Consider the following 20,624-nt stretch of genomic DNA (forward strand, 5'->3'; position numbering starts at 1 on the left):
AAAGAAGACATAGATTTTGATGAGACATTTGCACCATTAAGCAGACTAGAAGCAATCTGAATTTTTCTTGCATATGTCGGCTACAAGAACTTCAAAATTTACCAAATTGATATAAAAAATATATTCTTAAATGATCAACTGCAAGAAAAAATGTATGTGAAACAACCACAAAGTTTGTTAATCATGTTTTACATTATTATTTATTTAGATTAAATAAAGTTTTATATAGATTAAAACAAGCACCATGAGCTTTGTATGACATTTTATCACACTTTTTGCTTGATCAAAAATCTTTAAAATCGCATAGCAAACCAAGGGCTATAGTTCGATCGTTTTACCCAACATGATTAATTATTGCACATTAATAATTTTTCTCACAATAATTGTACTCCTTAAAATCAATACGAATCGAACTCATGACCAACAACAAATCACTTTGGCAGAAACAAATTATGCCATTTGGTTCTAAGATCAACACATAAGTCATTCATTGGAATTTGATGGGTTTATAGAAACAAACTGAAACAAGAGGAGACTGTGAAAAAACAAATCTAGATTGGTTGCACAAGGCTATAGACAAAAAAAAAAAAAAGACATCGATTTTGATGAGACATTTGCACCATTAGGCACACTAGAAGTAATCATAATTTTTCTTGCATATGCTGGCTACAAGAACTTCAAAATTTACCAAATGGATATAAAGAGTATATTCCTAAATGGTCATCTGCAAGAAGAAATGTATGTGAAACAACAATAAGGTTTGTTAATCATGTTTTACATGATTATGTATTTAGATTAAATAGTTTTATATAGATTAAAACAAGCACCATGAGCCTTATATGACATTATCACAATTTTTGCTGGATCATGAGTTTACAATAGGTTCGGTTGATAAGACCTTATTCATTTTTATTAAAGATGATCATACTCTACTAATTCGGATTTAAGTTGATGATTTTATTTGGTTCTAAATTCTGCGAGAATTTAACTAAATTGATATAGAAAAAATTCGAGATGAACATGATAGAAGAACTGGTATTCTTTGTTGGTCTGCAAATCAAACAGTTAGACAATAGAATTTTCATTAGTCATACTAAGTACACCAAAGAGTTGATGAAAAGATTTGACATGGAAACATGTTATGCTGCAACAACCCTATGTATTCATCAGCTAAGCTTGATAAAAACGAAGAGGGAATATCAGTTTAGATAACAAGTATCGAGGTTTGATAAGCTCACTATTGTACCTAACTTCCAGTCGACTTGATATCATGTTTATTGTATGTATGTGTGCTAAATTTCAATATGATCCTAAACAGTCTCATTTCTTACCAGCCAAACGTATTCTCAAATATCTAAAGGAAACTCAAAATGTTGGATTGTGGTATGTTAATGAATCATCTTTCTATTTTGTTGAATACTCTTATGCATATTATGGAGGATGTAAGCTTGAATGAAAAAATACTGATGAATCATGTCAGTTTCTTAGAGAGACTGATTTAAAACTGACATGATTTTTTAGTTTAGCGAAAAACAAACATCTATTACAACATCAACTAGAAAGACTGAATATTTACTGCTGTAATTTGTTGTGCCCAACTGCTTTGGATTCAACAACTAAGTGACTATGAGATCAATGCTCAAGAATCGCCAATTTTCTGTGACAACACCGGTACAATTGTTATTACATACAATCTAATTTTACACTCTCGAACTAAGCATATTGATATTCGTCATTATTTCATCTGAGATCATGTGTTGAAGAAAGAGATTAAATTGAAATATGTATCAATTGAGCAACAAGCTGCATATAACTTTACCAAACGACTTGCAGAGAATAAGTTTTCTTATTTTAAAAATGTTTTAAAACTTAATTATTTATATTAATTGTGTTATTATTTTGCTCAAGGGGAAGTGACTCTCAAAGCCCTACTGATAAGACCGTAGTCAGTTACTCCTTGAGTCTTGCAAAATGTCAGTTTAGTTCTATAGCCAAATTGATAGATATACTCTTAGTCTAACTGATCTTATCATTTAATAGTTGGCTTTAATGACTTAGTTTATTCCTTAACAAATATTTTCAAGTGACCTAACCGCTTGATTGAATTTTTTAAAAAATATCTTATTTATTTCATCAAATTAATTGATTAGTTATACATTTTTTTAAAAAAAATTCTCCGTAAGTATAATGTCACATATATTTTCTGTGAAATTCAAAATGTCACATTATAATTATCATTTAGTCTCATGTTCTTTATTTACCATCTTCAAACTCTCTCAAATCTATGTGTGTTTCTTGCATTCTTTTCGACTTTCGAATCTCTAACCATTTTCTTATCGAGATTATACAGCAAAATGGATGCACCCGGTACTCGTGCTTATATTATGAATGCCCTAGCCATCGATTTTGAGTAAATTTACTCAATGGAAGACTCTATTATTAAATATATTTTCAAGTCAATTGAGTCATCTAGACTTCGAATCTTAAGCTCTTCTCTGGAAATATATGTTGAAGAATTTCTATGACATAGGTGTATTCAATGATGATGGAAAGATCATTATGCCTCTAGGAAAACATAATCTCCTTATTGACCAAGAATTTTTCTCTACTATATTTCATCTGAAGGGATTTATGCTCTCTCTGAATTGTCTCAAAAGGCAGTTAAGAAAATGCAAGATATGTTTTTGGCATCCAAAAAAGCAATCAAGACATCAGTAATGAAAAAAGAGATGAAGCTGGAATATCAGTTGCTTGCTGAAATAGTGGCCAAGTGTCTGCAAGACAAGGTAGGTTCATTTGCTGCCATTACAGCAGAGAAATTTCTGGTCATGAATGCAATTACAACTGGAACTAAAGTCAATTGGTCAGTCATTCTCTTCCAAACTCTGAAAGCTATGATTCAATCGGAGAAGCAGTCTCTTGGTTTTTCATTTCTACTTTCAAGACTATTTGAATAGGCATGAGTAAATCTCAGTAACCCAGTCACTCTCCATGAGTTCAAGGCTCCCAATGCCTCCAATATTGTATCTCTCAAGCTTAAGGGACAAGCCCTGAACATCTCTATAGCTGGGATGTTGTTTTTTAAGAAAGAGATAGGAGCTGACCTGGCTAAGACCAAGAAGACGTCAAAGAAGAAATTCAGTAAGGCTGAGGCTCCAAAGACAAAATAAGAATCTGGTCCTACAAACCAGTTACTCCAAGACTCACACTCCTACTCCTCCGAAGAAGCCAAGGAATTTGAAAGCCAGACCTGCATCTACACCACCCAAAAGCCTCGCTGCCTCCTAAGAACCAAGAAAACTGATGACAAGACAACTGACAAACCAATAAAGAAACTGAAACTGATAGTTGTGGCTGCCCCTCCAAGGATTATTCCCATGTCATCTGCTCTCCTACCTCATAATCCACTCGAAAGAGTTGTGATAACAGAACTAGTTGAATACACAAGTCAGGGCTGAATTCCACTTTTACCATAAAACCAATTTCTGGGAAAGGAAAAGAAAAAGTGATTGAAGCTCCAGAGAATGAGTCTACATCTACAGTTCAGACTCAAATCGACTTACTAATGGATGAAGTCAATGAGTGTGATGAGGACAAGGTTGAGTTCAGAAAAATCACCTTCGCCAAGAAACTGAAGAAGAAGAGGACTACTCTGAATAAGTTTAGTTATCTTGAAAAGGTAGTTCTGAAACAAATCAAGACCATGGGATTGCTGAAGCACTTCAATACAAAGACTATCTGCTGGATCTCTTGCGGATTAAGAAGCTAACTACAATCTGTTCAGAACTCAGAGCCAATCCAACCAGTCCAACTGCTTTCTATGACTAGGGATGGCAATGAGCCGGGACGGGGACGGGTTTACCATTACCATCCCCATCCTGAATTACATTCCCACCCTCATACCCGCCCCGATCCCCGCTTTTTCGGGTTCGGGGAATCCCCAAACCCGAAACTTCGGGAATCAACTTCTCATCCCCATTTCAAAAATATTAATATGACATGACGATGACGAATTCGAAGATTTTCTCAAACCAAAAATTATTATTATCTATTATTATTAGAGACAATATTAATATTAATATCAATATCAATATTAAAAGTAATAAGATTATTAATATTTTAAAAAATAATATGATTATTATATTATTAATAATAATAATACTATTATTGATATTATTTTCGGGGCGGGTTCGGGGATGGGGATAGTAATCCCATACCTGCCCCGAATTACATCGGAGATTTAAAAAAATCCCCGAACCCGAACCCAACTGAGGGCATCATGCATGAGGATGACTCTTCATTCAGTCAGTTTCATCAAAGTCCAGCCTCCTCTCCTTTAGTTAGGGAAATTTCCCCTGCTAATATTGACGAAGTTGTGCATTCTATTGAACAACAACATATTGAGGATCTGCATGAAGTAGTTGAAAAACAGGTCCTGGTCCATGAAGTTTTAACATTGCTAGATCAAATCATGAAATTCTTACAGAATTACATAAGTGAGTTAAAGATATGGCCTCTGCTGAACCATTCAGCAAGGCTGAAGTTTTGATGTGAAACACACTCACTACCGGCTGAGATCGTTCAAGATTTAATGAATCAGATAGGGATTGGAGATTTGGTCACTCAGTCTGTTATGCAAACTGAACAAGTTTTTCAAGCTCAACCGACTCTGCTAATTGAGCATGGACCATCATCCATTTCAAATCCAAATCTCTCTATGGTTGTATCTCAACTTATCTCAGTCAAAGATATTTCAAGTGTTGCTCTGTCTCCAGAACTAAACATCTTTGCAGACCATATTTTGAATAATATCATTGCTATTCTGGCTTCCATTACCTCGAGTCTCACCATTATGTGGAGAAGACATATCAACACTGAAAATTATCTGGACAATTTTCCAGACAAACTGCTAAAAGAAGTAACACGCCTATCCAAGAATGTTATTGGAATCTGGACAAACTGAAAAAAGATAAATTCTTAATACTCAAACTCTCTCTGACAAATTTCCACCTTCAATCATGAGCTGGCAGTTAAGGTATACAATGTTTATAAAGATCTCTCAAAGATTGATACAATCTCTAGCAAACTAAACTATTGTTGACAAAAAGGGAAAATTAATTAGAAATGGGAAGTGAGTAAGAAGAAAGAAGACAACAAAGAATAACTCCCCAAGAGATAAACACAGTCACAAGGTCTTTCATAAAAGATAATGCTAGCTTATTAGTTTATCTATAATTGTTGTGTATCATGATCTTTTATGATTCATAATTTAGATTTCAGTCTTATGAAATTAGTTCTATGGCAATCAGTTCTTTATGCATATTTTTCCAAACATCAAAAATGGAGAAATTATTGGATCAATTAAGTTTTGGTGATTTAATAAACAAAATCAAACTGAATTGAAAATGAGCTAAACTGAAATTAATATAAGACAATCTGATTGAGTTTAGCTAATATCAAGGTCTACCGAACTAATAGCTGAAGACCAAGTGAACAAAAAGATAGTTGAGTAAATGAGACGAAGAATCAGTCAGAATACTCAAAGTTAAAAAGATGAATTATCGAATAAAGTCTTTCATACCAACAATCTCTAATTTGTCAGAAATCCAAGAACATTACCTATAGTTTACGATTGTCAGAAAGGATAATTTACAGGCTTTGTACCGTAATTTTTAAACTGTTTGAAATTTGCGGAAAAATAAAAATTTTCTTAAATAAATAATAACCTTCAAATTGTGTTAAAATAATCTGCTCGTCTAAAAATATTTTGAAATAAAACAATTACAAACGAAGTTTGCAAAAAGGTAATCGTTTAAACATCATAAACAACATCATGAAAATCAGAGTATTTGAAACATGCATAAAATTCTTAAAAACGTAGGCGGTCCTCGAGTTTAGCATCCGCGCAGTCCAAGCCGGCTCATTGGTCCCCACCTCTCGTCTCCTCATACTCGTCCTCACCCGCATCGATCAAATCTAGTTAGTCTAAAGACTCAACATGTACAAACTCGAAATAAGTACTACATAATAAAACCACTTGTATTTTAAAGTAGAGCATACATACTTAAACTTAAACGTACTTGCGTAAACATAGATGTGTCATCATATCGTAAAACTTTTCATAAAGAATACTTCCATCATACATACTTGGACATACATAAAATCACCATTTGTGTAGAGATATGTTTCAAAGCAAGTGACCTATAACATAAATACGCCTGATCAGACTAAACCACAGTACTGGGCTGCTAGGGATGTCCACTACCACATACATGAGATCCCCAGTCATGCTTTACTAGGTGGATTGGTCTCTGGCCATGCTTTACCGATTTCCAATCCTGATCTAAACTCGGTCATGCTTTACCGAGGTGGAGAGGTCCTCGGCCACGTTCACCGACTTCCAAACCCGATCATAATTGGTCACAAGACAATTAGCATACCTCAAAAGCATAAAAATATTTTTTTGCACGTCGAACATACTTAAAAACATCGAGGAATTCGTTGCAATGCTCTGGACTGTTGCCTAACCACAACAGCAAAGATTCAGAAGATCCCAACGAAGCCTGCAACCAAAACTTGAGAAAACGTGAAAAACATGTACAAATTTTCAAAGCTTGAACGATATCACGGTAAAAATCATATCTCCTTCATTTCTTACCAGAAAAATACGAATTTACTGTCAAATCGAAGATAACACGACGTAATACAGTTCATATGTTGAAAGTATGTTCAGAAAGCTGGCAAAAAAGTCGCAGTGTTTGAATTGATAGCAAACACGATTCTGTGATGTAAAAACAAATCTTTCCTTGAGCGATGTCACAATAAAAATCATATCTCCCTCATTTCTTATCAGAAAAATACGAATTTACTGTCAAATCGAAGATAACACAATGTACTACAATTCACGTGTTGAAAGTATGTTCAGAAAATCGACGGAAAAGTCTCAGTACTTGAATTGACAGCAAACACGGTTCAGTGATGTAAAAACAAATCTTTCCTTGAGCGATGTCACAATAAAAATCATATTTCCCTCATTTCTTATCAGAAAAATATGAATTTAGTGTCAAACGAAGATAACATGATGTACTACAATTCATATGTTGAAAGAATTTCTAGAAAATTGACCAAAAAGTCGTAGCACTCGAATTAACAGCAAACAACTGTCTTGCGTTCTAAAAAAAAAAAATCTTCCTTGAGCAGTCACAGAAAAAAGACCATATCTCACTCGTTTCTTGTCCAAAAATTACGAATTTACTGTCAAATCGAAAATAATGCAACGTAATACAATTTTTGTGTTGAAAATATTTTCAGAAAACCAATCGAAATTACACAATACTCGAAATGATAGCAAAAATGATTTTTGAGATAAAAAATTTGTTCGAAATCGTTTCAAAACGTATTTGCTCAAACTTTGCACATAATAACCGAATCTTCACACATAACATACATCAAAATATCTATTATTACAAGATCGATGCATTGAATAAAAGATTATACATGCCTTTGCGTCTAGACGCTCGAAAATGACGAATACCGGCGCGGTGGAATACGGGAGATGACCGGGGACGCTTGCTACAAAATTCTTGCTCGAAACGTTGTGTGTGTGCGCGTGTGTTAGTGTAGATTTAGGTGAAAAAATTGCTTAATTAATTAATAATTAGGGGCTAAAAATGCTTAATTAAATAATTAGTAATAAAAATTATACTACTTTAATTATTCAATACTACTCAAAGATTAAATAAAATAATTGAGTATCAAGTTTCAAGTTTAAAATCTCCAAATTTTCAAATTGGTGTTTGAAAAGCTTAAAATCTTAAAATCACACAATAAATTAAATTAGGGTTTAAAATGCTCAAAATACGTGGGTTCATATGAGCGAAGTGTCTAGAAGTACAATGTTTTATATCAATCTTAGGTAAATAACAACAACAGTATATATGTGGTTGCTGCGTTCATACATCATATATTGCCTCGTAGCCACACTTAGAATATTGAAATGAAAGTAGAATTTTGAACAAGACCTGATCTATACACAACTCAAATGACAAAACGGGATGGATATATCTCCCCTGAAGCATTACAATAATATGTTGATTTATACTTACAGGCATGATACTTCCACTTGGTAAATTTTAACTCATGTCAACAGGGATCAATCCTCTGGATCATTTGAGAAGCTGTAAAATACTTGCTTTATCTCCCTAGAGTTGGAGGAAATCTTGTTCGATTCAAAATTTGATCCTTTGGGGATGATGTTTTTGCAACCCCTGCCTGACGCTTGAGCTCTGAAATAGATAAATTATACAGCCTTTCATTACAAAATCCTGATGTAAAAAGCCATTCGTCCTAAATGAAACTCATCAAACTATCAAGACGAAGACGAATAAGACTGTTCAAACCATGGCATCTGACATACAAGTAGATGCCGAAACAGCAGCTTTGAATTCTCCAAAATTACATGGTGACGACGAGTTACTCAGTAACTACATGTGCATGTGTCTGCTTGAAAAATGCCTCTCGCTGCTGCTCCAACGAAGAAGAGATATTCTGATTCTCAATCTCTGGCCTTTGTTTTACCCTATTTACTTTATGATTTAACTTTTATAAAATAATGCATCATAAAAGGATGCATTTTCAACATTACTTTGTTACTAGATTTGTTGCCTTCTAAACAGCTTCTTGTTTTTTCTGAAGTAGCATACTTGCATCCAAAAGCACGATAAAGGCCTTGAAGGCTTTACGTGAAATATCCTTGAAGGCTTTAAGTGAACACGAGAGAACTCATTCAAAAATATATATATATAAATCGGTTATGTTAAGCATGATTAAACCCGGGTCCAATAAAAAGTTACTTTAGTAAGAAAAAACTGCTTCTCATTTTGAGGCCATTGCTTCACTAACTAATATATGGATGGCCCAAGGAAAGACAAATCATATGCCCCAGTCACACAGATCCAAATTGTACATACTAAAATTCATAAAACTTACCTCTGTTCCTTTCGAGCTCTTCAACAAGTTCTTCTTTCCATTTCCTCTGTGTCTCAGTATCACAGCTACGGGCAAAAAAGATCAGTTTCACTTAATGGAGGTCTTCTCATCCAACATATAATGATGCAAGGATAATTACATACCCTGGACTAAGTGGCTGTCGCTGAGAATCAAGAAGCTCCTTAACATCCTGAGAAGCTTGAAAGTTTAAATCAACAACATTTGATACGCGTCTGGAACAACTCCCAGGACTTGAGCTGCACTCGAAATCGATGGCAGTAGAAAGTCTTCTGCTACCGAGTCTACTTGGTGACCTACTTTTAGGTGGAAGATTGTAATTATTTGAAACATTTTCCTTGTTCCCTACCCCAACTGGACTTGGAGGACCAGCAACGTTCAAGGATTTATAGAATTCATAAAGAGGCGTTTGCAGCTTTGTCAGTTCAATAGCCTAAAAAAATTAGTGAAATATTACATAAATACAACGGAAAGAATAGAGGACTAAGAGATGAAACTTTTTTTCTGTGGAAAGATGAATTCTTTGCGAAAAAAGATGCATAAAATTCTAAAACCGGGATGATGCTTGTCGGACACAAACAAAAAAAGAGACATTGAGTCTACCTTTACATGAAGGAATTCTCTAATCTTTGATTCAGTCACTTCGTCCTCATCTTCAGCTCCTCTATGCCCTGGGAATGTAAAGCCATAATCCGCCACACCCGAAGCTAAAGATCTATTTACAGGCTCAGCTATTTGACGGGAAAACAACCCTGCTCCACTTTTATTCAATTCTGAACTTTCATCAAACTTGCATTGCCAATCGTCATTGGGCTCACACATAGGATTGAAACTCTGGATAACAATGACAGTGAAAAACTTCGAATAAATATTATTCCTTTGGCTGAGATCCTGAGATCGAAGATGATATATTTAAGGACGACAATGAGATTTGCAAAGACCATGCAGTCTACTCCTCACCTGATTACAGTCGTGAGAAAGCAATGTAGATGTGAATTTTGTTGGTGCACCAAGTGCGACATCATCTTCATCTGCAATTCTACAGATGCCATCATCAAAGTTTGCTGGTTGCCAAAGGGATCCTCTATCTGAGAACTGATAGGAATGAACAACTGGGCATCTGACGCTGCCACCCAAGTCACCAATATCCTTCAGTCCGTTGCGGGACATTTTTCCCTCGAGGCTCATTCTGCAGCATGAATAAAATCTCCAGATTCGAAATAACTGATTCAATCAGATTGCCAAAAGATATTGAAATCCATTCATTGCTTACGACTTTTTAATGCCAACCCCATTTGCTCCCATCCGCATTCCATCCTGGTCCAGATTATTTAATTTGGTAAAGATACTGCCTGTAAAACTGAGAAACATAGATCACTAAAAATGTCTTTGCTTACCATAATTGAAGTGCGTAGAACAAGATGGGACTCTCGGCATTCTCCAGTAACAAATGGATGCTGAAGATAAGAAGCAATGACAAGATACAACACAAGTAAAGTGCAAAGCGTATCTCTGCTAAAAAACATAGAAACATCGAAACTCGCCGACGAAATATGAAAACACTGTAGCAAGACAGCATCAAACGCAGTTATTCCATATAATAGTCCTTTATGCTATAACAAATAAGAGAGAACAGTTTGCACCACCTTTAACAACTCCGATGCAGTAGATCTCAAGTCAGGCTCCCTGCAACAGTTTCATGAAGTCAAATTTGTTGGCTGAGAGAGAGGTGAAGAGAGACATATAGAAGCATTCGAAGGGTTTTCTTTGAAGAGCTTACTGTGTATATAGCTACTTTAAGCACTCAGATCAAATATAATATCAGGCAAATAAATGCAGATATAAGAGAGAACATACTTTTGTAAACATTTTAACAAGAAGGCTTTTGCCTCAGTGGAAAGATGCTCTGGTATTGGTGGATGTGATTTTGTACTCCCAACGTAAAAAAGAGCAGCAGCCTAAAATGAAGCCAACCAAAATTAATTAATGATGATGATTAAAAACTAAAAATAGTCGATCCTGAAACTAGCAAATTCATAAAGATATTTAAATCGAGTACCTCCTCCGTATACTGCTGACTCCAGGGAGCCTTGCCGGTAGCCATTTCAATGACTGTGCATCCAACACTCCAAATATCCACAGAGCTGTTGATTTTGTATCAGAAAAAGAAAGTCGCAAGAATATTGGTTGAGTTCACGTGGGGAAGCACATGACTGAAAAGTAAAATACATATGTTTCTTTTTTGTAATGGGGTAGAGATACTTAGAGAACCAGGACTAGAAATTGAATATTGCAGTTCAACATGTTAAAGGGGGAAAAGTACTTTAAAGGGAACAAAGAAATTGACGAATACAGTTCAATAACTTCAACTTATTACGAGAAAAATACTTTTAATCAACATTGATTTAGCATGGACAAGTATACTTTGATTTTTATCACAAACCTTATTGGTGCTGATGTGGTCGAAGTGGAGCGTATATATACCTATCCAGTGCCATGAGTTAATAAGTTGCTAACAGAAATATTATCTAGATTGACTTGATGAAATCAAAACAATCTGAGAAAAAATAGTGTTTTGGATGACACTTTTTGGAACTTACTAGATACTGGAGAAGTAGTAGAAAACATAAATAAATGCAGAAGGATAGATAAAAGTAACAATGGATTTTGTTGCATAAATAACTTCATCTAGCAAGTAAGCAAGTAAACAGATTTAAACTATACTGGGTAAAAGAACTAAGCTGCGCGACTCACTAGCTATGACCACTTTGCATAATTACTTCAGGAGCCATCCAATATGGAGTACCCTTCATTGATTTGAAACCAGTTACAGTAGCCTGCTGCAGATTTCCATTACTGTTGTGAGGCAGTGTTCGTTGAAGGAATCAAGGAAAGTGCTAAAAATGCAACGAGAAACATACCAATGCTTCAACTTTCTTGGATGCTCCAAAATCAGCAAGTTTAATGCACCCCTTATTATCAACAAGAATATTTGCACCCTACGAAGAATCCAAATTATCATTAAATGATGATTGGAAATCATGAGAATAATAGGAAGAAATAATAAATACCTTGATGTCCCGGTGCATAATTTTATTCTTGTGAAGATACTCTAGTCCTAGCAACAATTGTTTTGTGTACATTCTAATAACCTGGAAGGCAAATTCGAATGCAAGTTAAAAAGTCTAAATATCAATATGCTATTCCAGATCAAAGTTGAGTTTTCATAGCCCCATTTCTGTTCAGTCCATTTGTTAAATTAGTGGCTTTCAAGAAGCTCCAATATCCAAACCCCAAAAAGATCCATTTCTCAGAGATTAACATCTTAAAGAATTGGAGACTTTCAGCTTCAAGGACTCGATGACAATGTCAAGGAAGTTTTATCCATCTCCACTTTCTGAATAAGATTAAAGTAATCACTCACAGATTCTGGGAAAGAACCAAACTTTCCCAACAGAGATGATATGGATCCACCAGGCACAAATTCCAATAAAATATTCAGAGAATCCTCCTCTCTAGCAGTTCCCAAGTATCTCTGAACAACATGATAAAAATAGTGCTAGTAGTAAATATTTGACACCAAATTTGGTGTATCAAACAACAGGAAATTTCACTGTACTCACAACAATGTTTGGATGAGAGAGATTTTTCAATAGATCAACCTCTTTCTCAAGCTCCTCCATAATATATTCCTGCCAAATGCAACACACCATGAAACTGTCAAATGTCTATACGACATTATGTTCTGGTGATGAAACAGTCATAGACTAAACCTCACCTTATAGGTGGTGAGATAGATGTTTGTAAATCATGAAAATTATGAATTTTTTTTATGTTTTCTTCAAGCACTATTAGTATCACATATTGAATAGAGACAAATCAGCTCAAACCTATGCCCTTACTTGAGTTTTCTCCGAAGCACTGTTAGTCCCAATTGCAACCTGCATCCAAGCAACAAAAGAACAATTAAAGAAACCCACAATTTGGTGCACTATACTCGCATCTATAGAGTAAAAACCATCAACAAACTCATGGAAAAAACTCATTGAGTTGATTGCAACAAAAATACCTCTTTAACAGCGAGCAATTCGCCAGAAGCAATATTCATCCCCATGTATACCCTCCCAAATGCACCGCAACCAATCAACTCCCCTTTCCTCCAACGGATCTGCGGCGGCTGTTCAACATCCTTCTTCTTCACCACCGAGCCTTCACATTTTTTACCTTTTTCTTTCATTAGAGAAGCTTCCCTGACTTTATTCACTCGAGGAGACTCCATCGTGGATCCTTCCATCGGCGGCAGTGCCATCTCCTCCTCCATCAGCGCCGCCCTCGAGACCTTTCTTCGAGGCATCGAAATTGGTGGCAGTGCATGAACTGGAGGCTTCCCAAACAACCCAATTCTCGATTTTCGTATGCTCGACCCGAATTTCTCCGCTAACCCACCAAATATAACGGTTTCCTCATCCGATGGTTTGAAAACCAGGGATCCGCGTAAGGAGCCTATGAAATCTTTCATCTTTGACGTTTCTGTAGCGTACTTTACAAATCAGGGATTCCCGAGATTGGTAACAGTGTCCAGGGTGTGTTCATTCGAGTGAAAACTGAGAAGAAGAGGGTGCTAAGTGAACAAGATTCGAAAATAAACCAATGGTGAACAGGAATTTATTCTCACTAGATGTTTGAAAGCTTTGAGAAAGTAGCCGTTGTGATTTGTAATATAATAATAATAATAATAATAATAATCCTATTATTATAAATAACATGCACAAACCTGAGCGCATATTCTCCTTTTCAAATTTGTCAAAAAACTTACTTAATAATTGATCGAAGTGTAGGTTTTATGTGAGACCGTCTCACGGATCATAATCTGTTATACGGATCAACCCTACCCATATTCACAATAAAAAATAATACTCTTAGCATAAAAAGTAATATTTTTGTATGAGTGATCCAAATAAGAGATCTGTCTCACAAATACGACCCGTGAGACCGTCTCAGATAAGTTTTTGTCTTGATCGAGAATTGATATTTACGCTCTATTTTTTTGTTATTTGGACTTCGTTTGTAAATTAATTTGACATATATTTTATACGTGAAGTATAATATAGATAATACAAAATGAAGCATAATTATATCTCCTTAACTTATCAATGAAATAATGTTATTTTTTTATATTTGATTTCACCCAAATGTTATTTAGAACTAATAAATAATAATCTCATGCACACTTCGTTTCCTAATAAATAAATATTTATTATTATCATTTTTGTGTCAAGACAATATTGTGTGATTCAAATACTTATATCAAAATTTAGAATTTAAAAGATGACTTTCATAATAATTATTGATAGTTGATGATACAGTGTTTACAGTAGCTTATTTCGAGTGATTATTGGCTTGTACATACAATTTTTAAACATTTCATTAAAAGATTGTAACAACTTAAAATAAACTTTTGCAAACACTACTTTAAAATATTACATATATTCATAGAATAAATTTTTTAAAAATATATATATGATGCTTTGTAATTATTATTATTTTAGACGAAATATTGTAATGTATCTTATTTTATAGAGTACTACTTTGGAGATAAAATCATAAAATAATAAGGTGTAAATTTGTTTATGTTTATATTATGCTAGAATATGCAAACATCAATCTTACATGGTCAATCAATTTTGTGTTTTTAATTCAAAATTTAAATTATCATATGTGAGATTATAGTGTAATATACTAACTAATTTATTTCGGAAACTGAAATTTAATACAAATGATTTGATTAATATGAAATTGAGATGAAATATATTTGAAAATTAATATTTAAAAAGTTTTGAATAATAGGAGGATGCATAATAATTTAACCTATACACCAAAATAATAGTAGATATTTTGTGAGACGGTCTAATGAATATTTATCTGTGAGATGGGTCAACCCTATCGATATTCACAATAAAAAGTAATAATTTTTCATAAATGACCCAAATAAGAGACTCGTCTCACAAAATACGACCCGTGAGACCATCTCACACAAGTTTTTATCCAAAATAAACTTAATCTTTTCTCAACTAATTCTTGAACATATATTATGCATGCTCGCGGATAATATGCAGTTTCAGTTTTATTAGAGACAGTTTGGTTGAATTATCTGGCCTGATTTCATTAACTAGTTCGATGCAAGCACATGAGTAGTCAGAAGACCTATATATGAAAGCTGGCTTCCCGATCGTACCCGATTGCTAACATCGAACTTTCTCCTTTCATTGTTTTACTTTGATCATGCTGCAAAAAAATGAGGGAAAGAGGAAAATTTAGACGAAGAGAATAAAATTGGGCAAGGGATATACCGATTAGGAGAAAGAAAAAAAAAATTGCCCCCGATTAGGAGAAAGAAAAAAAAAATTGCCCCGTGAATATGTGCTCTAATCCAGTATAAGTTTTGTTCATGCTATCCACATGTTCAACACATGACACATGCGCTGAATGGATATATCATAGTCATTCATTCAATTATGATCTATAAACGAGTGACTATGATTCATCATTCAACACACTTGTCACAGCGTCTACCAAACCGAATTTCTCTCGTTTCAGTAATGTCAAGGAATTTATCATGTCAAATTATGTATATTGAGGAACTATTTTGGCATCTAACAAACAAGGGAACTAATCCAAAAAACACCAAAACTTTAAGGAAGAAAAATGCGGTGTAATCTCAAATCATTTGTAAAATTTGAATCAAAAATTGGATGAAACAAAGACGTGTATTCCATTATTGCCTTATTCATTGCAGGTTTAGCTGAGTTAGTTGTGAAATCACCAAATAAAATATGAAATAAGGATTGACTCGTCTGTCTGGTCCCTTGAGCTTGGGTGTATAATCAAAGTATAATGGTTTGGGCATAAATAGAGGTTATTTAATGCAACATTTTGGTAATCAAACTCCAAGAAACCTTTAAACAAAATTTAGGTTTTTTTATTTTTATTTTGTAATAAAACTCGAGCAACCGAAGCGAGCAAGCACGATCGATCGTCTCGTTTTAAAAAAAATTACATTAATTTGTTGAGTACGTCCCTGTGAGACGCTCTTATGAATCTTTATCTGTGAGATAGGTCAATCTTACCGATATTCACAATAAAAAATAATATTCTTACCATAAAAAGTAATATTTTTGATAGATTACTCAAATAAAAGACACGTCTCACAAAATATAACCCGTGAGACAATCTCACACAAGTTTTTGCCTAATTTGTTTAGAGTTGTATACGTTTGGGTTCAAAATAGAATATTTAGCATATTTTTTTTTATCAGTAAGGCTGCGTTTGGTTGGAAGGATAGGATAAACTAATGATTAGTACGTAAATGATAAAGAAAATGATTTTGGTAGGATTGTAATATATGGTGTAAAATAATATTATGTTTGGTAAGATTTTTAAGTGTAGGATAATTTTGAATTTTTGGATGAAAAGACGAAATTGCCCTTCCCCTAAATTAGCGACGGATTTTAAAAACCGTCGCTATTAGCGACGGTTTTTGAGAAACCGTCGCCGATCTGGTTTTGAATTATTTTAGTTACTAAAAAATTTGACATTTAGCGACCGTTTGAAAAAAAACCGTCGCTATTTGCGACGGTTTTTTACAAACCGTCGCTAAACAGCTGTCTTGCTCGGCCGCGGTTGGCGGTCCGTCGGCGGTCGACCGGTGGTCGGCCGGCGGCGGTTGTGGAGGCGGCAGTCGGTGGCGGGAAGTGGTGGTAAGTTTGATTTTATGCGGGAAGTGGTGGTGAGTTTGAATTTAGGAGAAGGGTAAAATTGAAAAAATAGGAGGTATTAAGAGTGGGATAAATAATCATAGGGGGTGAGGAGGTATTATTTTAACCTACTTAATATAACCTAATCATTCATAGGAGGGATTGACTTGGTTAAATAATCACCCCAACCAAACGTCGAATAGAGTAGGATAAAATTATCTATCCTACCCAATCACCCCAACCAAACGTTACCTAATAGTTTAAAAATTGACGCTTTAATTTAATAAAATATATATATATATATATAAAAAAGAGAGAACATAATAGGAGAGGGAAAAATAATTTATTTTGTGTGCATGTCAAGAATGTTTCTTGCATGAATAGACTGCCCAGTTTCAATTTAACTCAGCGTTTCTTTTTACAAATGAAGTATGTACTCCGGTCAAAACTAAATTATTGTAACCAACTCCCCTATAAACTATATACACGAGCACGAAACTGGATTATACCACTGAATGAGAGCTATTGGCGTTGATGGCGTTTTAACGGCTTCGTGCTTTAAGAAGAGAGCGTAGAGTAATTCGTTCCACGTATCCGGCACTCCAGGCAGACACCAATGGCTACAATCTTGCCTATGTAAAGGTGCAGGACTTAAAGTTGGGCCCAAGTAATACAGAGACGAGTGCCCATCTTTCCTTCCGGACGACAGATGAGTAATGTTGAGTATGGTTAATGCTGATATGTTCGGCTGCGTAGATGTTAATCGGGAGAAAATGTTGTATTTTGTCCAGATGTGTGAGGGCACTAGTGATGAATCAAGCTCGGGGAGCGTTTCCATGTGACATGATCCTCCGCTTCTCCAGTCTCCGCCCCTGAGGATTTGAAAAGACGGTTTTAAATGAAGGGATGTAAAAATGCATGGAAATGTGGTTGAAGCGACAGCAGGGTGGGTGATGGCAGGGGCAGTAAAAGTGGCGGATTATGAGTGCAAGCATCGTGGAAGTGCATGAAAATTCAAGACCAGACATTCCAAAGACAACTAACTACAAGTTGAACAAGAATAACTTGATGCACATGTGACAATATAAAGGCGATGAGATGGAAAATGGCAAAAAAAGGTGGGTGAATCTATGCTATTGCTATACCAAGAATAGATATCTCGGTTTTTGTTTTGTAAAAGATAATCGGCCAATCATCTTACATGAAAATAAAAACAAAGTGAGATACATCAATACTTTCTAATTTTGCAGTTAGATGATCGGCCGATCATATTATACAAATCTACTAAAACTCCCGATATTGTACAGGCTCACCTAAAAAGGGCTATAGTGATACCTGAAATGTACAGGAGCATATGTCCGAAAAAACACTTGTGTCTTTGCAGAATCCACTTCATGACGTATCCATTCCATGACTGTTTCTAAGGACCTCCGGAACGCACTCTCAACTTTCATATCCATCTTGACCTCCGAACCTTCTTGAAAGTAACAACCTCTGAAATCCAACATATATAATTGATTAGGAACTTCAAAATGTTAACCAAGCATGAATAGTAATTAGGCCAAACTAAGCATTCAAGAGGCTATTGGTCTGCATGATATTACCCTCTTTCTGTCTTCTCATAATTCCACCAATGTCCCGTGTTCAAAACGAGCAAATCAGAATCTTTCCATTTGCGAGATGTCCAATCCATTTGATCCAACTTTAATGTCGTTTTAACCTTCGATGAAACATTGGCAGGGGGGCGACTTTGCAGGACAAGAAATGGCGCTCTGTAGTACTCGACTGAGCAGTTATAATCTTTAAACTTGAAGACTAAGAATCCTTTGTGCTTTGTAATGGGATTCCCATTTACTTCATATATCGAACCCTTCTCAGATATCACAGAAGATAGCATGCAGAGAAGAGATTCCCATTGGTTTCTCCCAATTGAGTCTCCAGCAAACACTACACGTTTGTTTCGCAGTTTCTCTAGCATTATTCTACCATCAAATCTGTTTTTAATAGATAAAGCATTACACAAACAACACAAGTGCTACTTGAAATATAATCAACCAGTTCATTTGAATAACAAACTCCAAAATATATCGGCACGAAGAACTTTGATCTGCACTGTATCAGGTCGAGTGAAGGTTTCTTTCATCCTAATGACATACAAAATCACACATTACATAACCACTCAAAACCGTCCATTCATGTAATTTATAAAACAGTCGGATTATTTTTACATGTAGAATACGTTCGTCCCCAGTAAATCAGAATCCTGATTCATTACAACAGATATCTGTGAATTAAACATACATAAATGAAAACACAATTAATAAATATATGTTTCAGCACGAACAAATACTTAATGACAAAAGCCACTATCAAAATTGTCAATCCAAAGTCCAATGGAAAGCAATCAAGAAAATAACAATAACTTGCTGGTTACAGCTAGTGTGATGGTGATATACTCATAAACAACAAAAACTAACGCTTCAAAAATAAGAGAGAGGATGGAATATGCTAAGTATTCAAATCTGTCCAACAAAATAGCACGGCAAACAAGAGGAATAAACAGAAGATGAAGCCAAAGGCAATCAAATACATACAAACATTAGCTCAAAATATTAACTTTTCTTCAATGAAAAACATAAAAAAGAATAGACCAATTTCACAGTTTTCTCATTGATTTTTCAAATTTTTAACCTCCGAGATATCAATCTGACGTCTTTCTTCAAAAATTTAAGAAAATAGACAAGGACAAATTTTTCTGATCTTGAACAATAAAAATGGAGAAGAAAATAACCCAAAAAAAAAAAAATTGACCTGGGCAAGTCGCACTTTTTAGGCTGCCACCTCCATTTTGTATAGAAAAAATCTGGCCTCCCATTTTCAGAACACCTGAATCCTTCATCCAAGAACCTGCAATCCCTGGATTGATACAAAGGATAATTCTCATCCCACACCCAATCACCTTCAAACACATCACACCCACCAATATTTTCACTCAGAAAATCCGCCCTTTTCCCCATGCTTTTACTCTCACCACTTTCACCATCCATTCTCAACCACAAAAACCTCTCGTTCTTTGAAGGGAACCACAGCCCATCTCCTAAACTTCCATAATCCAGCCAAAAGAAACAAAAGATCACAAGAACCGTAACAAGAAAGAACCCAAGAAACCCAACAGACGGTTCAAACATTCTAAAACGCTTCACTTTCTTGAAAAAATCCATAAAATTCATCGTTCCCGAGCGTTCTCCAGATGGGTTACTCCACATTTCAAAAGAGAAGATAAAAAATAAACCAAGATTCAATCTTTTTCATCTCATCCACGCATACATCGACATTTAAAGACAGACAGACTCAAGAACTGTAGGATACAAGCAAAACAACCACTGAAATCATCATAACAAGTTCGGTTCGAGAGTTGAGAGTGAAGTGCGTGTGGTTTCTTTTTGGTTGTTCTTGCTTGGCTTCTTTACTTGTTGAATGAGTAATGGCCGGCCTTCATAAAAAAAAAAATTGGTTAAACTTTTTCTTTTCTTCTGCAAGAGTCATTAATTACAAAAGGGAAGAGAAATGTGTGGCAAAAGCAAGGCATACACTACCGTTAATGAAAGAACCGAATTGAGGGGTGTGAGTGGGTATATGTAATGATGGGATCATGGACGAGTGGTGTTAGAACAAATTTATAATGGATTAAATATAAAAAAAAATCCTTACTAATATTTTATCACGGATTCGATTCTCATTGTTCGCCAATTATTAAAAAGTAGGTTACTGAATACAATAATTGTTCGTGCTTTATAGAATAATCGAAACGTGTGTTGTTTGAATTGTTGTACAATTTAAAATATTTGAGTTGCGTTGTTACTA

The 20,624-nt window shown here is 34.9% G+C and overlaps 2 protein-coding genes across 3 annotated transcripts; both read right to left on the reverse strand.

The window, feature by feature from the left end:
• Positions 1–7,859: 7,859 nt before the first annotated feature.
• On the reverse strand, positions 7,860–13,595 carry LOC140832916 (mitogen-activated protein kinase kinase kinase NPK1-like). The gene is given in 17 exon segments (XM_073197214.1): positions 7,860–8,285; positions 8,989–9,053; positions 9,132–9,439; positions 9,610–9,840; positions 9,967–10,195; positions 10,280–10,323; positions 10,404–10,463; positions 10,653–10,692; positions 10,864–10,964; positions 11,066–11,150; positions 11,761–11,843; positions 11,928–12,005; positions 12,078–12,158; positions 12,431–12,541; positions 12,630–12,683; positions 12,897–12,947; positions 13,076–13,595. Coding segments are annotated over 17 exon segments (2,163 nt in total). The 5' UTR covers positions 13,526–13,595; the 3' UTR covers positions 7,860–8,193.
• Positions 13,596–17,090: 3,495 nt separating this feature from the next.
• On the reverse strand, positions 17,091–20,384 carry LOC140832918 (protein trichome birefringence-like 11). 2 transcript variants are annotated; one of them, XM_073197216.1, is made up of 5 exons: positions 20,357–20,372; positions 19,572–20,253; positions 18,365–18,754; positions 18,096–18,254; positions 17,091–17,632 (listed from the first exon to the last, which is right to left on the reverse strand). In XM_073197216.1, the coding sequence occupies exons 2-5, from the start codon at positions 20,024–20,026 to the stop codon at positions 17,239–17,241; spliced, it is 1,398 nt and encodes a 465-aa protein (XP_073053317.1). In that variant the 5' UTR covers positions 20,027–20,253; positions 20,357–20,372; the 3' UTR covers positions 17,091–17,238. The 2 variants fall into 2 exon arrangements, with proteins under 2 accessions (XP_073053317.1, XP_073053316.1); XM_073197215.1 differs by having other exon boundaries at positions 19,572–20,384.
• Between the last annotated feature and the right edge of the window lie 240 nt (positions 20,385–20,624).

The sequence above is a fragment of the Primulina eburnea genome, chromosome 5 (genome assembly GCF_022965805.1).
Source record: "Primulina eburnea isolate SZY01 chromosome 5, ASM2296580v1, whole genome shotgun sequence".
NCBI lineage: Eukaryota > Viridiplantae > Streptophyta > Magnoliopsida > Lamiales > Gesneriaceae > Primulina > Primulina eburnea.